This window comes from Harpia harpyja, chromosome 12 (assembly GCF_026419915.1).
Source record: "Harpia harpyja isolate bHarHar1 chromosome 12, bHarHar1 primary haplotype, whole genome shotgun sequence".
NCBI classification, from domain to species: Eukaryota; Metazoa; Chordata; class Aves; order Accipitriformes; family Accipitridae; genus Harpia; species Harpia harpyja.
The window spans coordinates 9,774,461-9,798,440 of NC_068951.1; the positions used below are offsets into that span (position 1 = coordinate 9,774,461).

General features: G+C 44.1%; 2 protein-coding genes across 4 annotated transcripts in view; one reads left to right on the forward strand and one right to left on the reverse strand.

Annotated features, from left to right (window-relative positions):
- Window positions 1-6,733, reverse strand: part of MYBBP1A (MYB binding protein 1a) — a 62,701-nt gene extending 55,968 nt beyond the window's left edge. Inside the window, exons 1-8 of one of the 2 annotated variants that reach the window (XM_052803812.1) lie at window positions 6,167-6,733; window positions 5,863-5,958; window positions 4,895-4,978; window positions 4,420-4,494; window positions 3,881-3,988; window positions 2,625-2,815; window positions 2,169-2,336; window positions 683-800 (exon numbers count right to left, since the gene is read on the reverse strand). In XM_052803812.1, coding sequence (XP_052659772.1) covers window positions 683-800; window positions 2,169-2,336; window positions 2,625-2,815; window positions 3,881-3,988; window positions 4,420-4,494; window positions 4,895-4,978; window positions 5,863-5,958; window positions 6,167-6,334 — 1,008 coding nt within the window. In that variant the 5' untranslated portion in view covers window positions 6,335-6,733. The remainder of the gene's footprint in view (window positions 1-682; window positions 801-2,168; window positions 2,337-2,624; window positions 2,816-3,880; window positions 3,989-4,419; window positions 4,495-4,894; window positions 4,979-5,862; window positions 5,959-6,166) is intronic. The other variant, XM_052803811.1, reaches the window with a different exon arrangement.
- Window positions 6,734-7,322: 589 nt separating this feature from the next.
- EIF4H (eukaryotic translation initiation factor 4H) lies at window positions 7,323-23,609 on the forward strand. Of its 2 annotated transcripts, XM_052803815.1 has the most exons (7): window positions 7,323-7,523; window positions 13,218-13,399; window positions 14,407-14,471; window positions 14,581-14,680; window positions 15,345-15,410; window positions 17,323-17,481; window positions 17,611-23,609. In XM_052803815.1, the coding sequence occupies exons 1-7, from the start codon at window positions 7,465-7,467 to the stop codon at window positions 17,745-17,747; spliced, it is 768 nt and encodes a 255-aa protein (XP_052659775.1). In that variant the 5' UTR covers window positions 7,323-7,464; the 3' UTR covers window positions 17,748-23,609. The 2 variants fall into 2 exon arrangements, with proteins under 2 accessions (XP_052659775.1, XP_052659776.1); XM_052803816.1 differs by lacking the exon at window positions 15,345-15,410.
- Window positions 23,610-23,980: the final 371 nt, after the last annotated feature.

Genomic DNA, 23,980 nt, shown 5'->3' on the forward strand with positions numbered 1-23,980 from the left:
GAGGCTAAGGATTATGTTACCACAAAAAGCCAACCCAAAGCCCATTTTTATCAGTATTCCCCTTTTATTCTTCCCCCCTTTATTGCAGAGCTGTGTTGTTCGCTGGCTTCCCAGGAGGGAAGGAGGAAGAGGAGTTCCAAAATCCAATTCCCAAATAAAATTTGTGCTTAAACCTCAGATGTGCTTATTGAAACAAGCACTAACATGAACAAAAGCATGAGTTGTCCCTTTTTGTCTTTGCCTTCAAACGTTCATGCAACACCCAGCACAATGACAGACAAAAAGGAGCTTCTGGACATGCAAAATCAAAAGGACTGTCAAAGGATGACATATGACATTGCCAATATGCTGCGGGCTGCCCTTCCTCTGCTTCCCCCATCGTTAGAGCTTTCTCAGCAACATCAACGAAAGCAGGTAGGTCAGTGCTGAACAATTTCAAAACCCTTAAAATAAGTCTGAATGAAAAATACACAAATAGGCAATGACGATTAAACACAGTCTATACTCAGTCCACTGCAACCAGTGGTCATACAATAACCTTGCTTTTAGTAAGAGTCCAAGGTCTAAAATCACATAAACTTTTTTTATACAAGACAATGTGAAACTAGAAAGGAGGGTGGAGAGGACTTCTACTCAGGACAGGGTCTTTAGCCCTGACCACGAGTACTTTCAGAAGACCTACCTGAGTCGTTACAACATGTTCTCCATACTGCTGCATCACTTTCCCTTTGAGAACCATCTGTAGCTGATCCAGAGACAACAAGGGGAGAGCACTGCCCAGCAACCGGTAGCACATGTAACTGAGTGGAAACAAAGAAGATTCCCTCAGGTAGAGGCACAGCAGTAAAGCCACACACAAGGGTAAGACAGAGAAGAAGTCGTGGGGCATACTACACAGAACATGCCCGAAGGCAGAAGTCAAAAATTCATGGACCCTGTGTTCAAAAATCCTACTGCCCAAAGCTTCTCTTCTGACTAGCATAGCTGCTAAGATCTCTTCCCGCAGCAGGTCCTCCGCTGTCTAGAAATAGATGAGTCCTCACCAGCAGTTCCTTCCTCAATCCACTTTCTGGATCTCTTCTCCCCAGGTATTTTATTTCCACAGGCCTAATAAAAACTTACTTGTTTTTGACTACAGAAATTTACTTAGTTTTGACAGCAACTTACTGCCAAATTTGATCAGAATTGCCCAATGGGCTCGGGAGTTATTAGATGGACAGCCCTAGCCTCATTTCTTCAGGAAATCAGGCTGAAAAAGCACCACTGTTGAGCATACAAAGGGTATTTTCAGACCTACCATAGCTAAGTCAAACAAGACTTAAACTGCTCAGGCTTGGAAAATGGTTTCCTTTCACTGTGATACTCATGTATTACATTAAGAAAATTTTTTGTAGGTGCACCTCTACACCTTTTAAACTCTTGATCTAAGAAAGATTTAAACCTGGCCACAGACTGCCTTGCTATGGTCCAAATTAAATTAAGGTCCCCCAAAATGGTCACAGATTTGTATTCTGGATTTTGCAGCATTTTTGTACAGCATGAGTCTCAACAGACAACTTAAATAATCCTACGAAGATCTAGTATTTGACTTGGAAAAGGAGCTGAAATAGCTAGTTATGATGTCAGCGACAGCCATATCCTACTTAAAAACACGGACCATGTCAGAATCCAAACATACCCAGGCATTTTAATTCGGTCCATCCCACAAAGCACAAGTCCAGCAGTATTAGACACAAATTTCAGAACTAGGGTTTGCCTACACAGGAGCTGTCCTTCTTAAACCACGCAAACAAAGTCGAATGACGCTCCCTCTCAACCACTTAGAAAGAAAGGGACAGTACAGCTCCTCTGACAAGTCTTATAGGAGCAAGCTACAGATTTAAGACACCTTTATGCCCAATGAGGTGCATCACCTTTACGTGCTGTCCTAGTTAAGTTTAATCCCAAATTTGTTCTATGTCACAATTCTAAGAGAAATCTTACTAACTCCTGGTTTTAGGCTCCCTATAAAGTTTCTCATGAATACCTAAATAATCAAAAGCAAGTGTTCTCACATTGTTCATGAGAAACCATATGCTCCATCCTACCACAGGGCAGCAGCAGAAAGACTGGGGCAAGAAATAGAAGGATAATATGGAAAAGAACAAACAATGTATGTCAAAACAAACCTCACAGGTCCCGATTTCTCCTTCAATAGCCCATTCTCCACACCTTCTTTCCAGAACAGTTCAAAGGCACCTTCCTTCAGTGAAACTCGTAGCACATCAAACACTACACTGGGCAATTTCTTGTCCTTCTTCTCAGACTTGGCAGCACTTTGCAGAAGCTCTACAAGTCTAGAAGAAGAAAGAAAATAACATGAGAGATCTGGCCTGGAAGGGGATTGATAAAGGCCAAATTAATCCTGCTGAAGGACACAGAACGTTTCCTGAGCACAGCAGGCTGTGCCTCTTGGGAGAAATGAGAGCTATAATTTAGGAACCTGCGTAACAGTTAGCACCTAACCCTTAACAGCACCTGCAGTGGCAAATACAGGCAGGTATCAGAATGAAAGCCATGTTTCCCTCACTGCTAGCCAATAGACAGAGAATGTTGCATTTAATACTCCTTATTTAAGAACTTACCTGGGAATATTTTTCTCATTTACAACAGTAGGTGAGCCAAATAGCTTCTTCAGATTTTTAGGTTTCAGAACACTAGGGAATTTCTGTATGCCCACAAGCAAAAGGTGCAGGTTGTCTGGAGATGTGAAGGCTGAAGCAAGGTCACTTTGCAAGATACCAAACAGGACCTCCTCAAACACAGCTTCAGGAACCTAGACAGGAATGAAGGTGAAAGCATATGAGAAACATCTGAGGGCATTTTACTAACTTGCTGTGTTGTATATTCAAATACCTGCATTGTAGGGCATTTTACTAAAAGCTTGCAGTGTTCTGGAAACTTTAGAAATAGTCTTTATGGTGACACAACCAAAAATAAATAATGGACGTGTCCAGTACTACCATACAGTCCCCAGGTGCTTAACCACGTGGAGTAGGACAATATGTTGTCATCAGATAGCAATTCTGGTCAACTGACTCCAGCTGCAATCGTTCTCTTGTCCGACTGCTCCTGTCTGTACAGCTGTGCAGCCCAGGGAGGAGGAAACACTCTTGTATTAGCTTTTAATTATACCTCCCCAAAATAAGTTACTTGTTTCAATAGGATTTGCTGGTAAACAACTGTGTTCAATGGTTTTAGAGAAAACTGGATCCAACGTTTTCATCAATAAAATGAGAAACGCACAAAAAGCGCTTTGATTTGTATTTTTTAAAGATTGGATTCAAAATACATTTCAACCTAACGTCAAGACTAAATGACACAGAATACTTCCATACAAAACATAATTTATTTTTTATTTAATGCTGTTAGTCTTCACGTCTACAAACAATATGCACATAAAAGAAGGAAATAAACAAAACTCTTCTTTCACTACATACTCAGTTCCTTTACTCCATGTCCCTACATCCTTTCACTCCCAACAGCCCAAAATTCAACCTTAGGCCCAGGCATGGTGCATAAAAAAGGAGGTTTGCTGTCTAGAGTTTTCAGCATACTTCTATTCAAAAGAGCAGAGGGTCTAACGTACCACCCAAGCAAGTCAACTGTGAAAAAACAGACTATGGGTTTGTCCACGATGAAATCAGACTAAGCTAAACCAGAGCATCCTTCCCAGAATAAAAGCATCTGCCCGCGGACAATACAGAAAACAACTCCCACAGTTTAAACTCACTCTTGCACACACACACACTTTAACTTTCAACTATGAATAAACTAAGGAAAAAGCAGTCCCTGAAGCAAATTCTTCCCTCCTGTCACCCACCAGCTACTGTGGCTATACCTCAGACATGATGTCAATAAGAGTTTTGCGAGGGAGATCTCTGAGGTGTGCTTGGTGATGTGCCAGCTGCTGGAGAAGCTGGATGCTCTCCAGCAGAGCTTTCCGGTCCTAGAAAGGAAACGTAAGCCAAAAACAGAGGACATATATCAAAGATTAAGCTGAAGGCTCAGGTAATAATCCACTCTTGAGACCCTTACGCCTACTTGTAGTAAGAAACCTACACAATTGCTTCCTAATAGGCCGCTAAGCTTTTCTCAAAATGGTGTTTTCTAGCTGTATGGGACAACAGATCCCTTCCTTCCAGGAGAGGTAGGAACCTCCTGTACTATCTGACACAGTTCCTACATTCTAGTCAGGAACAGGCATTTAAAAGGCACAAAAAGTCCTTGGATAATGCAAAAAAAAATGAACTGAACTTGATGCTTCAAGTCCCATGTCATCGATTAGCCAATGACCCAGCCTTTCTCCCCAGATCCTCTCTCTACTTCAGACAGCCCTAGAACCAGTAGTGAAAAACAACATAACGACAGTAATGTCACCTTAATAAGCCGGCCAGATTGAAACAGAGCCACAACTCCAAAAAAGTTTCCAAAAGCAGCATTTCTCACAAGTTTCTGGAAAAGAAAAAAAAAAGCCAGGGGTTAAAAATCCACTTCCCTGATCAGTTAGATTTCATGTTCAGCTACAGCGCTGATCAGTGGAACGAGATGGCTGGAAGATCTAGCCTTGAACACCCTGTCATATAAAGATAACATACAGAAAAGCACCCCCCTGCACTATGTTTAAGAACTGTCCTAGATTATCTTTCCGTCACATGGACGAATCTCAGCTAAAACTGGGCCAGATGACAATGTCATCAACTTCCAGTTTTCACAAATATTTCCGTTATTTCATTATAGTAATTTGCTTTAGCAAGAACCCCAAAACTACAGTATCCAGGCACCAAGCCTTCACGGAACACAGAACTGTTAATTTAAACTAGCTGTTGGCTAATGCTGCTATGAGCCGACTCACCTTTTTCACTTTTTCCAGATTGTGTTTTTCTTTTATCTGTTCCAGGACACTGCACATTGGAATTTCCTCAAAAGCTTGCAGAACCTGAGGACATGGATGGAATAGCTCAGTTTGCAGTTCTTCCATTTTATGAAGTTTTATCGGATTCAGTCAAAGTAGAGTTTAACAGTTGTTCAGCATAGCAGCAGATGTGCTGCTTTATTAGGCCAGAATAGAGATAACTAGATCAGTAAAAGATGCGTCAGAATAGGAACTAGTGTAGACATAAATATACCTGCTATTATTCCTTTTTTTTTTTTTTTAGGTACAGGACATAGCAGGATTAATAACGAAAACATTTTGCTGCAACTGCATCACCCTGTAACAAAAGCAATGAAACTTTTCAGTATGGGCAAGGCCCTGATCTAGGCAGGAAGAACACAGGCTCTTCTGCACTACCAACTTCTTAGCCGATATGAGGTCAGATCCCACTGGTAAGCCCAGCTGCTGTGACACTTAGCTATGTTACAGCCTCAAACAGCATGGAGGAAAAAAAAAACCAATAACTTTGAAGCATGTGTTAAAGGGTTGCCTTTTCAGATCTCACACATAAACCGCCCAACACCAAGAGCAAGTCAATCTTAAGAAGTCACAATAGTTCTAAGTTCAGCATATTTGAAAACCTGGTCAAAGTTTCCAAATTAAGAATGGTTCTTGAAGCAGGGCAGAATTCTGGAGCACGAGTGTGATACTGGTATAGCTTATACCTTTGTCAGTGTATTGTTTCTAGAACAGACTATTACCATTTAGAACCGTGCAGCTTTCCTTTGCTGGGTGCAAGAGCCTTCCCTGCCACCTGCACGCAGAAGGTGCCAGAAGGGAGCCCTCCAGCCTCCTTACAGAGAACACGGGGAGACCCCAGGACCTGATGGGGGTTGGCGAGGGGCTGCAGAGCGCCGAGCTTTTGCTCTGCTCCGGGAAATACTGACCTGCGCCAGGGCCAGGCTGAAGCCCGGGCGGGCGGCCTCGCGGGTGGCTCCCAGCCCTTCCACCAGACGCTTGAGGGTGTACTTCAGCTCGTCGTCCTGAAAGAGAGACCCAGGTCGGCCGGTGCCCGCGCTTTTCCGAACCCGGCGGGGCTGCCGCCCCCCAGCCCCGCAAGCCCGGCCGGCGCCCCGCCGTGCCTCCACCCGGACAGACCCGTTTCCAAGCGTGAGCGGAGGGACGAGCGGTGCCGACCCGGTGCCTGCCCGCACCCACAGCCCCTCCGGCCGGCCCCGGCCCCGGCCTCACCTTCCTGCCTTCCTTTAGGTGCCGCAGGAGGTTCTCGGTGGCCGCCAGCCGCACCTCCTGCTCCGGCTTGGCGATGTCCCAGAAGAAGTCGAGGAAGGCGCGGCCCTGCCGCAGCACCCCGCGGGGGTCGGCCACCACGCCGCCGCCCTGGCCCCCCAGCTCCGCCATGCCTCCGCTGCCGCACGTGGGGCCGCCGCCGCCGCCGTCCTCCGCCCGCTCCGCCTCTTCCGGGGCAGCGGGGCCCGAGCGGGGACGGGCCTGTCAGCCCCGCCGAGCCGCGGCCTCCCCTCAGGGCCGCGGCTTCTCCTCAGCCCCGCGCTCCCCTCAGGGCCGCGGCTTCTCCTCAGCCCCGCGCTCCCCTCAGCGCCATATTCCCCTCGCCGTCTCAGAGGCCGGCACCTCCGCAGCCCGTGTTCGTCCCTGCCCTGCCCCACGGGCTTCCTTTGCTTCCCCCGTGCCCTGGTTAGCAGTTTTTGAGGGAAGGTTGGAATCCTCTCCCCGCGGGGAAGCGGGGATCGGTGGGGGAAGAGGGCTGAAGCCCTGCGGGGCACGGAGCGCTCCGTCTGTCCGGCAGTCCAGCTCCGCGGGGCCGGAGGATGCCGGACGTGTTGGCACCGTTGGTTGTCCTGTGAGAATCTGTGTGTCTCGTGGTTTTATTATAAAGCCCGAAGTAATAGCCCAGGAAAAGGCAACAAATCGGTTCACCCAAAGCGTACGTTTTGTAAGGACACCGAGAAACTTTGGGCTGCGTTGTCGCTATTCACAGTAAAATACAGCACTGTCCTCCAGCTGCCCTGCAAAAATCGTGCATGTTTGCTGCCCTCCTTCCAGACTTCCTCACCCCATCTAGCCGCAGGAGTGCAGAGAACAAGCCCTAACGCCCGGAGCACGAACCACCTCTGCCCTTCATCCCATCCGCAGCCACAGCAGGGTGATCTGGGGACACAGGAGAGCCCAGCGGCTAACACACCGCACCGGTTCAAGCACGCTTCAGAGCCAAAGGCCTAGGCTGGTGTCACCGATAAACGCCCAGCGCTGACCCCGCAGCCCTTACCGGAGGCTATCCCGGGAGCCCCCGGCAAGAGCCCGGCCGGTGAGCGGCTCTGACGGCGGCGGGGCAGCGCCCAGGCGCCGCGGCTTCCCGACAGGCAGTAGGGTAGACGGCCCCAGCGGGGCGGGGAGCTGGAGACAGGCACCGCCAGGGGCAGCCCTGGCCCGGGCTCCGCCGTATATAAGCGGCGCGGGGTCCTGCGGGCGCGGTCCTGTCACGCTCGCACGGGGAGGAGGCTGAGGTGGCGATGGCGGATTTTGATCCTTACGACGATCGGGCCTACAGCAGCTTCGGCGGCGGCCGGGGGTGAGCGCGGAGCCGCGGGCGGCGCCAGGGCCGGGGCCGCTGGGGAGCGCCGAGGGCTCCCCCCGCCGCAGGGAGGGAAGGAGGGAGGGGCGCTCCGCGGCCCCCCGGCCGGGCGAGGAGGGGGCGCGGCCGGGCAGGGCCTAGCCTGCCCCTTTCCCTGCGGAGATGGCGGGCGGGCACGGCGGGAGGGCGGGTGGAGAGAGGGACGGGGGGGGACGCTGCCTCTAGGAACCTTCGGGGCCCGTCTTGCCCCGCCGCCTTCCCTTCTCCGGGGAGTGGGGGTGAGCCCGGCGGGGCGCGTTTCCCTCCGGCCTTGGCGGGCCCGCTTTGTGAGGGGAGGAGGAGGCTGTGGTGTCCCGGGAGGGGACGGCGGCCGTCCCCTCGCTACGCGGGACGAGTGCCGCAAGGTTTAGGGCCTGGCGGCTTGGGAGCGCCGGGGAGGGGCGGGTGGAGGGGGGTGTCGCTGTGTTCCCGCCGGCCCGGAGGCGAGCGGACTGGGGCGGGGGGGGGGGATTTAGGGAGGTGCTGGGCCAGAGCCAAGGTAGGCCCTGAGGCGCTCCTGCGGGGACAGGCCGGGAGATGGGAGCTTCCCGTGAAGGACAGCAGGGGGGCGAGAGGTTCCCGTTCTGGCGGGACGAGCTCCGTACGGCGGGGTGCCCGGCGGCGGGGGGAGCTGCTGCCGCGCCCCCGAGAGCGGGCAGCATGGTGATGGCTGCAGCGGGGAGGAAATGGGAGGGCTTTGTGGTGCCTCCGGTCGGGGAGGGATGTGAGCCGCCGTCCTGCGTTATCCGGGGCTCCGGGTGCTGACTCCTAATCTCTGATCCTTAGAAACAGGGCTTGTCTCAGCTCTGTTTCTTTGCTGGAGAGTGCGTATAGGGGAGGAGCTACAAAAACAATAACCAGCAACTGCAAAGTTAGTCTTAAATCAGGTTCGGAAGACGCAATTAGCAATTCACGTTTTTGAAGGTTGGTGCCACGTAAGTTTCTGTGTGCACTAAAATAAAACTGTAGGCAAAAACTATGAAATAAACTGTTTTTGCGAATAAATCTTAACAAGTATGCTATTTTATAATCTAATCTTCCAGGATATGTTTCCTGATCAACAGTGTTCTTGTCCTTTCCTGTTCTTAGAGGAATAAATCGGTTTCCTTTCAGACTGTTTAGGCAGCAGGGAAGAGCTACTGCTGAGGTTATAACGGGAGTAAGTTTTCTTGTCTTTGGAAACACTGACACTTAAGCTTTGTCAGCTCGTTTTTATGCATGGATACCCTTTGTGTCTAAAGAAGAGATGTCCCAAAGCAAACAGATGATGTAGCCACTTAAAATTCTGTTATTTTTTTAAATTCTGTAACAAATAACCTTGACAGCAGCCTAAACAGTCTATCCTAGTCAATGTAAGCACATTCTATGAAGTAATAAAATTAAAATGCTACTTTCATATTCAGATTTCTTTAACAGACTACTTAAACTTGCTCTCAGGCAAGACGTGGATACTTGTTTTGGTGAACTAAAGGCATCCTGTGGATTAGTAGATGTCTTTGCAGATGAGAAAATGTACTTATTTTGAATTAGCTGTAGTTTTAAGCCTCAGATGCTACTAATATTGGAGCGCAACTTGTACCTGCATCTAATTTATCATTATTACTAGTAAGTTACTAACAGCTAATACACGATTTCAGACCTTAACAGGTCTCTGTGCTTTGTATGAAGTCCCGCAATATGTGTAGCGTAACGAAAACATGACTGTTCTTGAAGGTTCTGCTTAAAGAATTCCGTGTTAAAGTGACTCCTCATTTTTAGGCACTGTAATAATAGTGTGAACTCAGTTGAGATATAATAGTTTTTGTGGAAGTTGCATTCTGCATTACCTTTGCTCTGTATAGAGAGTAAGCATAGGATTTAAACATAACAAGAGAAAACAGTAGCATCCAACAAGTTCCAACATATGTAAGATACCTGCCTCTTTCTCGTACTCTTCAAAATTATGCTGGAAGAGCAACAAAATATGACTGTGGTGTCATGAGACAGGGGATTTTGCTACGCCTGAGATGTCTGGTAGTGGACTGATAAAGAGCTGAAGCATATTACAATGGTATGCAAAAGTCACTTTATTCCAGATGAAGAACATGCTGCTGACATTAATAACAAAAGGCTTACTATAAAAGCTTTTTGGTAAGGGTTTTGGAGCCCAAAATTTGACACAAAACTGTGTGATTAAGCATACTGAGGCCTAGTTGAAACTCTGAACATCTGTAGAGCTTCTCGAAGCTGAAGGAAACCGAGTATTTCTCACTCCTGACTGCTGGTAGGCTGTTTATTTAGGTGTGGCTTTAAGCACTGAGCTTAATGCTGGGCACTTTACTCAAAGGTTAAGATTCATCTGCTGAAGTGCTGTACAAGTTAGTGCAAATGGAGAGCTAGTCTTAATCCTTCTGGCATTTTGGATCCTGTGTTGTACCCATTTAGTGTTAATAAACGTCTCCTGATTTTTAGGCTTGGGTAGCTTTTTGTCGAAGACATCTAATGCTTACTGTAGAGATGTACTGGATTGCTTGAATAAATTGGGTATGTATTTAGAGTTGTGGTCTTGGAGACTTGTGACAAAAATTGTGTCCTGCTGAGCCTTATGCTGCCTCTGGTAAAGCACTAATGTTGGAATCCAGTTAGGCTGTTGTCTCTGTGCTGTGCAAGAAGATAAATACTGAGCTATTGTTTTGATCCTTAGTGAAAGGCTATTAAACTGAAATACTAGCTTTCAAAATATTCTTTGTTTTGAGCTTTTGACAGATCTTGTTTTCTGGAGAGAATAACTAAACTTGAGAGGCTTCAAAATGATAGTTTAGTTGTTCTTTCACCCCAATATGGCCTTACTATGTTGTTAGCTCAGTCCACCAAAAAGTAAGTTTAATTATAGGGATGTTTGTGCCGGCATTTGCTAGAACCAAGCTTTCCTCTAGCTTTCTGCTTTGGTTTTCTGAAAAAGAAATCAAATGGTGGTGTTTCAGATTCGCACATTAAGATGGCATAATTATTACCTAATTGTGTCCAAGCAAAAGTTACACTGAGTGGGAAATGCAGATGTTCATTTAACACTTTGGTGTGACCCGGTTCACTTAATTCAGATATGTTTTTAATTATAGTTGACTTTTGTCCTATTTTGTTACAAATGAGAGCATCTTCTTTCAATCTCATTATTTGGCTACTGAAGTCAGCCTTTTTTCTTTTTCTTTTTTTTAACTGTTTCAGTGTTGAAAAAATGTAGGGAAGCATAGAAACAGTTTCTTTTTGTGTTGCTGTACCTGGATTCTGTAGGAAAGTTAGTTTGGAAGCTAGTTGTTGACCATTCCTGTTCTTCAAATAGAGACTAAAATACCCAATATATAGTTATTGGTTTGATAACTGAGACCTTAGTGGATCAAATTCAAAAAGAATACTTCATTTTCTGACTTGCTATCAGTAGGAATTGCACAACAGGGCATGGATTTCCACACACACACCCTGTGAAGTTCTGGTATGCCATGGGAGAAACAAGGTTTGTCTGTAGCACAAAAAATTCTTTTGGGGATTGCTAACTTGAGGGTGTGGTTTCAGAAGCAGCTCAAATTGATCTGAGTGGAGGTTGCTGTTGGAAGCTGTAGTTCGAGCCCTTGCTTTCATTCTCCTTCCTGTGTTGGCAGGAGTGCTTTTTGCAGCTGTCCAGATCACCTTGTTGATCTGGCTGAGAATTCAACTTTAGGGTGAGTTTTTAGGCAAATCGGCTCACTGAACAAGATGACAGGCAGTTCAAGGAACGTGTAGAAGGAGGGAATGCTCCTTTTAAACTTAGCTGAAGCAATTCTGATGTTCCTATAGAACATTAAAAAATTTTTTTTTTTTCTGCAAATTAAATATATGGTATTTTAATAGCTGTTTGTAAGGCCATAGATGAGAATTAAGGGCAAAAGCATGGAACTGATTCTACATGTTATGGAATTCTTTAGAAGAGCAGCTCAGCTGTCTTGGAGTTTCTCCTTAAAACTTAGTCTTGTGACTAAAGTTAATTCTGCTATACATACACAGCACCCAACTACACCAGCTTTAGTTCTCCAGTATGTTTTTGACCCTGACTTGTTAATGAGACAAAGGCAGATGAGGAATATTGTAAAAAATGCTAAAACATGAACCTGGGTGGACACTAATTAAAGATGTGTAGGTTGTGATTCAAGTACATTTAGCAGCATGCTGCTAGTGTTGGTGACAAATGACTCCTGCATGGAGCTGCTACTGTAAAAAGGCACAAATGACAGGCTTACCTAGGAAGAGTTAAGGAATCTTATTCAAGATTTCTGCATTACCTGATTCATTAGTAATAAATTATTTATTCTGGAATGAAAAAAAGGAAAAAAAAAAAAAGGCAGACAAGTACATTGCTTGCCCAGTGGATTTTTCTGGCTGCATGCAACCAGCCAGAATAAAAGGAAATAATAGAATTATTTGACCTTCTGTATTTTAGGTAGGACTCTGCAGAAATCTAATTAGTCCATGTCATACTAGCAAATCCTGGTTTGGTACAGTTTGTGTTCCCCTGTGCTTTTAAATGCATAGTGAGCCTCTGGGAAAGGAAGCAGACATGAAAAAAGCCCATAAAAGTAAGGCGTTGAAGAGAACATGGGCAGAGTAGTAGGTAGGCATCTCAGGTAAAAGTCAAAGATTGCTTAGTTGGGGCAAATGGTGTTGGAACCAGTAATAGTGGCATCCTGTAGTTTAGAAGTCCAGGAGCTGTAACTTAAGGTTACCTTGTGCCCATGGTACAGATCTTGCTCTCTGTAAAGGAGATCAAAGTTAGCTTTAGAAGATTAGGCTCTACAGGAAATTAACACACAGATGTGTTTACATTAATACAATAAAGAATTTAGCTGGTACAGTCTAGTTTTTCAGCAACCAGTGCCAATAGCCTTAACTGAGACTGAGGGAAAAGATAGAAGACAACCTAGTTTACCTCAGTCTGTAATTCATGAGACACAAAGGAAGAAGTAAGCATCCATATAGCACTGAAATTGGTTTCTGTGCCTCAGAATACCTTGCTCAACCAAGTTTTTTTATTATGTGTTCAATTCAAAGCATTCCAGTCCAGACACCTGATAGTTATGGTAATAACTTCAGAGTTAGGAGAAGATGTTTCTGTTAAGCTAAATGCTGCTGAAATAATTTAGAAGACTGTGGAGTGGATGTTGATAATATGCTATTCAGTTAAAAGCATTGGATCCAGCTTAATTTCAGGATAAGCTGATGAGCCTCTGCCATGCACGTATTTCTTCACTGCTATAAATTAATTTTAAAATCTGGTCTAGGATGTGTTTTTTAAGAAGTAATGTTTTTGAGTGGGGGACAGTAGAGAGATAACCTTATGTTGCTTTTCTTAATGGATTGTGGGATGAGAAAGAAGTTCATTCATCACGTAGTTACTGAGTTCACCTGTAATGTATTTAAAATATATTGCTCATTTGTTTTCCCACTGAAGTACTGCATCAGGTAATATTAGAAAGGAGTTCGCCAGTCGTGGAGGTGACAGGTACAGGCAAAGGGATAGAAAAACTAACCAAAGTTATGGAAAAATCCACTTCCAAAAAGTCAAACAGCACCTGAGCAGTGCTATATACTATATTACTGGCTGTGTTGGGAGTTCCAGAGACACTGCTTTTTTTTTTTTAACAGGTCTCGTGGTGGCGGCCTTGGTTCCCGCAAACAGAAAGAGCTGCCAACAGAACCCCCTTTCACAGCATATGTGGGAAATCTACCCTTCAACACTGTGCAAGGAGACATAGATGCCATCTTCAAGGATCTCAGTGTAAGGAGTGTACGACTAGTCAGAGACAAGGAAACAGACAAATTTAAAGGTGAGTGTTCAGAGTTGGTTTAGTTGTAGATGGCTAATTGGTAAGAGAAGATGAGGTACTTCAGAAGTCACTTTAATGGGGAATTTCAGTCTACTGTAAAGTGCAGTTAGTTTGTTGATCTGTTTGTTCTTGATGATGACTTATGCAGGTTTCTCATTCACTGACAAGTAAACATCTCATTTGAATGAGATTCACTGTTACTTCCATCCTCTTAAGATACAGACTAACCTGAGTGACAAGAGTCAATATTTGCTCTGCCATAAAAGGACCTTCTCAAATCTTGTTTGTCTTGTATAAGTTCTAACAAAGCTGAAGTGTCTGACCCACTTAAGATCCGTGACCTTAACTGTTGAGTACTTACACAACCTTTCTTTAGTTTAAAAGACTCCCATTGCTTCAGCTCTGTCTTCTTTTAGTAGACAGGGAGAAAAAGCAAGTAGATAAGGCATTCAGGCAATTGTTTCAGAGGATGCAAATCCGATTTCCATTGGAATTGGCCAGTGGAAAGGGAGTATATTTATTTGTAAGTTACTTTTAGGGGGGAAAGAGGCTTAACTCAGATAACAGGGGGTCTTAGAAAAGGAATAAATTCACTAAATGATGTGGTGACACAATATCAGACTGCTGGCCAAGCAGGCACTTCAGCTTCTTGTTTAAAAATACTAGTAACTAAATGTCAATATTCAGCTAAGTAACTGTCTAAAGGCATAGATCAAATCTGCTCTGTAATGACAACCCTATGGTAAAGGGAATTAATCAGGCTTTTGGCATTTGTGTAGTGTCCATACAGAGTTCTATTTCAGGATTTGTCCCCATCATTAATAGGCATAGGTAAATGCATTCATCGTTAATGATGTTTGGTTTCTGAGTTGCATACATCTTGCACTTACCATATCGTAGCTCATCTTTGAAAGAGAACGAAGGCTATTAGCAGATATGCAGGAAGAGTAGCTTCTTACAAAGGCCTCTTAAAGTGCTGGTATTAACTTGTGAGGTTCTTCTTACAGGATTTTGTTACGTAGAGTTCGATGAGGTGGAGTCACTCAAGGAAGCTCTTACATACGATGGTGCAGTAAGTATACTTGCAATTAATATGTGAAATAAAAAGATAAGCACAAGTCTCAAACTTCTTGGCAGCCCACATGGTACATTCTGAAGAGATTTTCCCCTTTATTTAACAGCTTTTGGGTGACCGATCACTCCGAGTGGACATAGCAGAAGGCAGAAAACAGGATAAAGGTGGCTTTGGCTTCAGAAAAGGTGGCGGGCCTGACGACAGAGGTGACTTCCATTTTTCTAAATAGCTTCTTAAATATAATGGTTATAGTTATGACTTCTGGTGCTAACTAATGCTAAGACAAGGCATGCAAGTAAACATGAAGTTTATATAGGAAGGAGAAATTTTATATGTATATACACATTTCTAACCTAGCTGCTGCCGCTCCTGAAATGTCTGGAATATAGATGCGCTTTGTGTCCAAAAGCTGATTATGTTGTGACTCCTAGCCCAGGAAGTGAGACCAACACCCCTAGTAATATACAGTGTCTTGCAGAGGACAATCATAAGCCCAACAGTCTGATCTGCTACTATTTTATTATGATGCAAGAAAAGTACATAAGCACAAGTAGACAAATACTTATTTTGGACTATCTATCTCCTGTTCCAGTGTAAAAACAGATTTTGTTGTAGATGAAGCTTAATTGAACTAGACTCGGTAAAGATTTCCATTGAATGTGTATTAGAGAATCTTTTCTGACCACTTATTCTTGGTTAACTTAAACTGACCTTTTGTTCCTATGCAATGGAACTTGGTAGTACCAAAACAAAAGGATTTTCCAGCAGCATGACTTTGGATTTTGAAGGACTGAAACTTTGGTTTGGTATTCCCTTGATCAGTCTTTCCCACAGCTTCAGACCTGAACACGATTGTGGCTTTTTTCCTAGGAATGGGAGGAGGTTCCCGAGAATCCAGAGGAGGTGGATGGGATTCCAGAGATGACTTCAATTCTGGTATCAGTATTAACACTTATACAGATAGGAAGCCTAAAAGGCACAGAAATGTTCTCATTCTCATGTCAGCTACATTTGTCCCCATTACTGTTTTGGTTATATCTACTGTATGCCAACTTTGGACATCCCACAGCTGCAGTGGGATTCTTCAGAGGGAATATTCCATTGCCTCATAACAGAGGAAAGAGTCGTGACTAAATTTTATGAAACAATCCTAAATGACAGAATAGATGTTCAAATGTAGCCTATGGTGTCTAGGTTTTAAGCATGTCTCAAACATGCGGCCAAGTACATTTCTGAATAGTAGCAGAAACAGACAGATTATGCAGAAAAGCTGATATGGTATTCTTTCAGACCAGAGGCTTTCACCTTCTTACAGAGATGTGACATCATTATGAAGCAACTGACTTCTCCAAAGATGTGTTAAATGTTCCAAAGCACTTTTAAATGCAAAGTGTTCCTAAACTTTTAGATCTCTTAGTGATGCAAGTTGCAGCAAATGACTGAGCTTGCTGAGTGGAAAGTAGTGATGGAGCCACTGGGTTTGCTCTTGACTTCCAGTCAGTTTCTAGCTATTAGAATCCAGGGTGACATTAACACAATTGCTTTTGTCCTCTGAAATTGTGGGTTTGGTCCATTTTCTGATGGGGAGATGTTGGCAAGTGCAACTTTGCAATGTCCAGTCTCTGCGTGAGTGGAATGGACAAAGTAGAAGGAGCGGTAACAAAGTGCGCCCTTGCCACTAGCATGAAACTGAAGCATGGTGCTGGAGAGAGGAAGCTTGCTATAGCGCTGCGCTTAACCTGCCTTTGAAGCTAAGCATTCTGGTGTCATAGCTTTATACCTTCTTTGGCAGCTTCTTCAAATATGGATGCATTTTAGCTTGTTACATGCTCGATGAGTGATTTATGAGCCGAAAGTTTAGTATTTAAGTCTTAGTTGCTACAGAAGCTTTTGTTCTCAGGTTGTATAGCCTTGCTCTGGATCAAGTCTTTAAAGATGGTTGCTTGGCACTGAAGTAAGTAAGGGATGGTTCTGCAACTCTGCCAAATACTGAAGTGGAAAGGAAAATCTCAGATGGGAACAAAATAACATTCTCTTCCAGGCAGCTTCTGAAAAACTGAGTATATTCCCCTTAGGTGCGCTGTTAGCCTGAAGTATCCTCTTCCCATTGAATGCAGATGATGGGGACTTGGAGAGATACTCTAGGATAGTCATTGGTACAGACTGGAGCTCTGGTCAGTGACAGACAGTTCTTGATTTTTTTTTGGTACATACACTGAAGAAATGCAGTCAGTTTCATATTTAAAGTCTGAATTGTTTTTTTGTTTTGGGTTTTTTTTTTCCAAGGTCTTTAATTAGTCTAGTAAATTCCTGGTCAGTTTATAGTTCAGCTAAAAAACCTTGGGGATTTGCTCTGTTTTTCAAAGGCTCTGTTTTATAAGAGCCGTATACTTCACTACTCCCTAGCTTTTTTCCCATTTGCTCTGCTCCTGCAGATTTCATGCTAAGGCTGTAGCCAGTGTGATCTGCTGGCTACAGAAGTACTCCGAGTACTTCTGGTATCATCTCTGAATTTAGCTAATGGTGTTAACAAACTGAAGTTGCAGCTGAAGCTCATATTTTAAGCTCACTTGATGACCCACTCTCCAACACTCCAGTAAGCCTCTAGGTGGATAAAGCAGTTTCTGAACTTGGCATAGTATACTATGGTTTCAAATGGAATCTGTATGGCTCTTCTAGAAAACATGTTAGAGATCTGTGAAGCAGGCTGCCTACAGACAAAAGGCTCTCAGTGCATCATCTTGGACTGACAGCAGTGACTTGCAAGGTTTTCCAGTCACTCGGATAAAAGTCTAGATTAAAATTATTGCAAAATGTGCTCTTTAAATTCACTGTCTTCTGTCTTCAGGATTCAAAGATGATGACTTCTTGGGAGGCAGGGGTAGAGGAACCCGCCCTGGAGACCGGCGACCACCAGGTGCCTCAATGGGAAGCGGTGGCACTGGTCGCTTCAGAGATGGGCCTCCCCTTCGTGGATCTTCCATGGACTTCAGAGAGCCAACAGAAGGTAAAGTAAACTCTTTCTATGTTCTGTAATTCAGCCTTCCTTCATGAAGGAGACTTCTGCTTTCTTTGTCAGGTTAAAGCTACTACCCTTGACAGACAGATCTTAAAACCTTAACATTTTTTCTTTCAGAGGAAAGAGCACAGCGACCCCGACTTCAGCTCAAACCTCGAACAGTTGCTACTCCCCTCAATCAAGTAGCCAACCCAAACTCTGCTATCTTCGGTGGAGCCAAGCCCCGAGAGGAAGTAGTAAAAGAGCACGACTGAGTTTGGGGTTGAGAGGGAATGGGGAGGCGGGAGAAAAAGCAAGACAGTACAGAGTGACTAGCTCTGCTGGAATGTCAACCCTGCAGTTTACCATTCCTGCCATCTGGTATTTGTCCTCTTTGAAACCGAAAACACAGAGCTTGTGAATGCATGTCAGCTGTTAACAAGTGGTTTTTAGTACGTTCTTGGCTTTGCTGTATCTAGTGCCTGCTTTGTGCTGAGTTTCCCTCTTCTGTTTCCTTCCAAGCAGCACAGTTGCCAGTAGATAAGGCAGTGTAGCTGCTTCCACGAGTGTGGAGGTCTCTGGACAAAGGTGCTGCTTCACTTCTTCCTTTCTGGGTTTGTTTTACTTAGAAGCACAGGTTAGACTTAGTTATTTCCCTGTATCATTTCCTTTTACTTCCTCAGTGCTCCTCTTCTGACCTGCATGTCTTGTTCTGTATTGCTGTGGCTCTGAAGAGGAAAACTGGAGAGTCCAGATGAGTTCAACAGAGAAATTTACAGTTCTAACCAAGTAGTGAAATACCGTTTATGAACAATTGGTGATAAGAGTTACTGTATACAGCAGAGCCCCTTATAAAACTAAGGGGGACAGCTGCCCTTTCACACCTGTTACCAGGAATTATCAATTTAATAGATGCAAATACAGTTGGCTGACAAGAAGCCTGGTGAATAGGTGGTGGAATCAGTATGGATAAAGCATCTCTGCTGCCATCAGACTCTTGCCGGTGGCTGTCTATTGACTTCAGAATGGTATGACACTATACCTCTGAGCTCAAGGTTAGTGCTGCAAAAATGTGCCTGTTTGAGCACAACTGCTCACTGGCTCTTTCTGCTTACTTTTTGGGGTTTTACATGTTTGGTAAATTTTTAAACGAAGTTTCTACAAATAAAATTGCCTTTTTTATTTTTGTTTAAGGAGTGTATACTTTGCCATGCAGTATGTAATCGCCATTATCTCCTGTATTTCTTTGCCCAGTGGTGTACAGTTTTAAGACCTCTGCTTTCAGAATACCTTGAAAATGGGCAGATTAGAAATTGTTCTGCTATAGATTCTCTTCACGTAGAAGTTTGGGTAAAAAGCATCTCTAATTGCTGCATCTCTCTTTGCTTGAAATGTTTCTTGCTAGTGTTGTGTGAGAGGAGGGAGGGGAGGCTGGAGCAAAAGGTAGAGATCATTAATGTTTGTTTAAAAACAAAACCTGGATCTACAACACTGAAGTGTGGCAATACGTCCAATGCATGAGAAACTTGGGCCCCTAATGCTAGTGCTGACAGCTTTCAGATAGAACAGCCAGCACACTGGAGTACTTGCAAGAGGAGTTTGGAAGCATGGCTGCTTCACTACCAGCATCACTGCTAGTAGTGAATTTCTTCCCTAAAGTTACCTTTGTAAAGTCAGAGTCCCAGCAATTTACAGAACTACTTTCCTTCCTTCTGCCTGTCACTTAATCTGCTTCTGAGATAAGAACCATTTGTCTAACACTAATACTTAATTTAAGACAGACATGCATTTGTGTGGTTGTATTCCAAACCAATAATTGATCTATTTACATCTTCAATGTGGAAAAGATTTTAAGAACAAATTCCCATATAAAAATTCACTTCTAGTCAAGACAGTTGACTTTTAAATGTAAAAACAAAACAAAAAAAAAAGGAAAAGAAAAGAATTCCAAACACTTAACACATTCTGCTTCATAACAAAATAAATTTATGGATATGGTATTTTGTGAATGATCTTTTAAATAAAAGAAAACATTAAGTAATATTTAACATTGGTCTTTATTTGAGTCTGCTATAGCATGTTTTTCTCCCCCCCTCAGTTTTCAAACATTGTGTTAATTTGGAAATTTGCTTCCTTAAATTTTATGGGGAAGCAGTACCAGACCCATTCTTATACAAATAAGGGGGAGGGGGAGGAAAAGATAAAGGGGAGGAATCTAATCTAAACAAGTGCTGGAACATGCAGGACACAGTGAAGTAAAAAGTGTGTACAAGTGGAAGCAAGCCCAAGTTCTTTGTGATGTGGCTTCAGTATAGCTTCAGTTAAATTGCTAAGGCTGCCAGGCAGAATTTGGAAGTACTATAGCTTGCAGGTCATGGAGCTCGTTGTGCCATTTCCCACCAGCAGGATTCTGCTGCCCTCTGACCAGAAGCCGTTGCATGGTACAGGGCAAAAGATGTGTCCTACCATTTGAGTAGTGATCAGTTTAATGTGGAGTCTTTGAGGTAAGACAAATCGATTGCCACTGTCTTGCCCAGTTTCTCCCAACTTTTGCAGCAGACCTGTTTCCTGCTAGATGTAATTGTTAATGAGGCTGTTGCCCTGTGTCTTTGAAGTATATGCATTCTGCAGGGTGAGTTAGAAGAGGGAGAGCCATGTTTTTGAGGAAATGAGCTCTGACCTTCCTGCTGGTTTTACTGCCTTCCACACCGTGAAAGGGTGGAAAGTGTTCCTGCCTTCTGGCTACTTGGTCCACTCTCTCTTTAGACCTGCTCTTAGGACAGCTTGAGCAGAGAGAATCCAAGTCCTGCCTTGGAGCCACTTGCTGAAGCAGTGTGTGTGCTAGCACCTGACTGTCCTACATGAATAATGACCCGAGTTTTGTATGTCAGAGTACGGCTAGCTGGGTGGCGATAGTGTCCTTCAGCTGCGACCACACAGCTTGCTCATCGTAGCTGGTCTTTCAGACCTTCTGATGGTGGAAGCAATAATTTCATCATTCTGCATGGAGGAAAGTAACACTGGTTTGTGAGAGGTAGAGAGAGGGAAAATGGCTCATCTTAGTCCTATAAATATTTTTCTGTATCTGCTAATATTTGTTTGGTCAAGGGTTTCCCACTAGGGAATGCAGCCTAATCCCAATATAATTCAGTAACTTTTTTTTTAGTAGTTCTTCATATGCAAACATAAATGGATTGCCTGGTTTTTTTGAAGCATTCTGCATAATGCTTGCCATATGGCTTAGGGTCAGACTCCTCCAGTCCTTTTTCTTTCCCCCTGTCAAAAATGTAACCAACGTTTTCCTATACAGAAGCATATCAAACCAGCTTGTCTCAACAGTTGATAAAACTATATTTAATATACAGATATGGCATTTAAGTTTGGTAGGAGGAAGCAAGTTTATTTTTTCCCCATCCCACCAGCAAAAAGCAGTTAAGGTTTAATCTGTAATGCTTAATTTTACCTGCAGCTTAAAGCTAAGCCTGGCATGGCAAAGCCTAGATGGAGGAGGTTACCAGCAGTGCTAACAAATGGATAATTCACTTTGTGGCTATTCATATTCTCACCAAGTTATTACTAGTAGCTGTGCAGAGCTTTCTTCAAGCTTGAACTTAAAAAATAAACTAAACTGAAGTCAGGAATGCAGCAGACAGTTTTTGGAACTGAAATTGAATTTGCTTTGCTACTGTAGAAAGTGCTTTGTTGTGTTTCTCCAGTTGGGTTTGCAGGTGGGGAAGGCTGGTGTGGTGTCCCTGGAAGAGCTGTGAGGCAATGCAGGAGTGAGCAGCACGCATCTCACATGCTGCAAAGCTCCACTGTCAGCCACCAAAAACCAAACCCCACTGAGCTCCAAAGCGCAGGAGCGGTCCTGGGAGAGCTAATCCCAGTCCTTTAATGGCAGCAGCCCAGTGCTGGCACGGGTGTGCTGCCAACTCACTGGACCGTGCAAGTCTGTAACAGCATCAGAGGGGGCTCTTTGTGCTTGTGGTCATGAATGTTGTTCTGATGGCTGGAGGAGGTGGCGGAGCGTTCACATACTCAAAGGACGGGCTGTGGATTAGAGTCAAGTTAAATTTATGCCCTCGAAGGTGGCTTACTCGCCTTCCTAAAGTAGCAACAAGATGTTAACCTACTACTGAGATGCACTGGCACTACTAGAAGTCTCCAATGCTGACCCTGAATTTCTGAAGTTCTGCTGGGTGTCCCAGAGCTGGTTGTGATAGAGAGTGATTGCGGCCAAGACTCGCTGTCCCAGGGCCGTTTGGGATGATGCTGATATTTTTCAACTTGTCTTATGAATTCTGTTATAGTTTCAATCCTGACTTTAGCACATAGTATAGTAGGAGCATTTGCTACCTGTAGTACTAGCTGCTGACTTGTCTTCAGAAAAGATGAGAAAATTGTGAGAATTTTAGAGCAAATGCTGTGATATTGCAACCCCTCCTTTTTGTAGAAAAGATTTAATAATAAAAGCCAGCAAATTTTGAAATGGTTGTGTGACCCCTTCATCAGAGCGCTTGTGTGTAGCAACTTCCAGAGTGGCCCTTGTCCCCCTGACTGCTTTGAACAGAGCTGTTGGGAGCGACTGTTTTCCAGGAACCCCCAGTTCACCGGGAGTGTATTTTGGACAAAGGCTGCATGTGTCAGGTTTGCTCCAAGCAGTGCAGTTTGAAGCCAGGCATAGATCACTGGGTTTCTATACCGACCTCATTCCTTCTCAGTGTGTGGAAGTACATCTCGTGATTATTCACACTGGCTTACAGCAAGAGCGTGGGCAATAAGCTGTTAACTGCGAGCATCTTTAAATTTGTGTTAAGTTTATGTTTCACATTCCGATGGTTTCTGTTTCACTACCGGACAAGAGCGAAGGCTCTGAAGGAATGGGGCTGTTCGTATATCCTGGCACATTCTAGCGTAGAATCAGTTACCTTTGTAGTTCTCACGGGCACTTCTCTGGACTGGATTCTTGGGATGCAATTTTGTAGGTGATGCTTGTCTTAAATTTTTAGAAAGGGGAGTTTCTGTGGCTGAAGAGGAATTTGATTTCCAGCTGAGACTGGAATTTTCTGATCTGGTAGCTGAATCCCTCCTCTCAAATATCACTTATCCACTGCAGGATTTTAAGGAATCAAGTATATTCAAAGTGGCAGAGGGCCATCTTTTATCGGGTGCATACGTCTCATCTATATAATCTGAAGTTTATTCTGTTATTTGTGATACCACTCACTATAGCGGTATTAAACCGAACCAATTAGAAGCATTTGAAATGGTGTAATCATATTCTTTGACCCTGCTTTCTGAAAGGATTTAATCCTTCAGTGCCAGACACTTGACTCTCAAGCCTGATGCACATTATTAATAGCAATATCTTGATGACATTATATGTTCTGGACTAACTGGAGAAACGTACTACCAAAGCTATAAGCGTATAGCTTGCACCTATCCTGCGCATTAAGGATTGCAAGGGAGCTTTGCTGGTTCCTCTCCGTGACTGCTCACTTAAACCCGAAGCTTAGATGGGCACAAGAAATGGGAGATCAGGTTCTGGGTGCACATGCGGTGTCATGGTGTGCGTGCGGTGTCGCTGTTATGAGGTCTAAGATCATGTTCCTCATCTGACTGTAGCTGTTTGGGTGACTACATCTAAAGCATTTTATGGTTTCCTTTTCCATAACTGCAACGCCTCTGTTACGTGGTCGCCTGCTCAATGGCAGGTTCATTTTAACATCAGCTTCCCTTATTTCTGTCCCCTTTGCAGCAAAGTGCATCCAAGGGCTTTAAGGACCTTCAGCGCCGTTACAGAACAACCTGCTTACCTGTAAGCTCACAAATTCTTGTGTAAAGCTCTAAAGTGTGCCGGGGTTGATGTTTTGGGTATGTTATTGCTGGGAATGCTGCCACCACCTTTCTGCCCAGTAGGTTTCAGCCAGGTTAGTGTTCCCCATGGTAGGGATTTTCTTCCTGCTAGGAGATTGTTTTGTTCATGTCACCGTGCTCCCAAGATCTGCCTCTTCTTTTAAATAAACCAAAAAATCACTAAGTACCTCTATAAACCCCTGCAAAATCTGTACTGTAATGAACCTGTATAATTTGTATTGCTGTATAAAAAAATCAAATAAAAGCATTCAAACCTTCTAGGATTTTGTGTTCAAATTTAAGAATTATTGTGTCTACGGGGATGAACTAAGCGGGATAAGAATGGGAAGAAGCTTTATAGCACCGTAGGGATGTACAGGATTAGTCTTTGCAAACCTTACTTGGCCAAATTTCTGTAAAGCACCCAGAAATCCTAGTTGTGAGCTGGCTTTCCACTGGGTGGTAGCAGCATGTATCTTCAGCTGTAACGGAGCTGCTTTCAGTTTCAGCTCGGTGAGATCAGATTTGCAGCGGAGCGTGCAGCTGGGGCAGGGGGGGAGGTGGCACTTCCCCTAAATGCTCATGCGACTACAGCTAAAAGGAAAGCCGTTTCTTGGTCTATACAAAAATGTGCACGCACTACTTCAGCATA

Coding starts and splice junctions, on each gene's coding strand:
- EIF4H (XM_052803815.1), top strand. CDS start 7,465: ATGGCGGATTTTGATCCTTACGACGATCGGGCCTACAGCAGCTTCGGC. Junction 7,524..13,217: donor AGCTTCGGCGGCGGCCGGGG/GTGAGCGCGGAG, acceptor TTTTTTTAACAG/GTCTCGTGGTGGCGGCCTTG. Junction 17,482..17,610: donor CTTCAGAGAGCCAACAGAAG/GTAAAGTAAACT, acceptor TTTTTCTTTCAG/AGGAAAGAGCACAGCGACCC.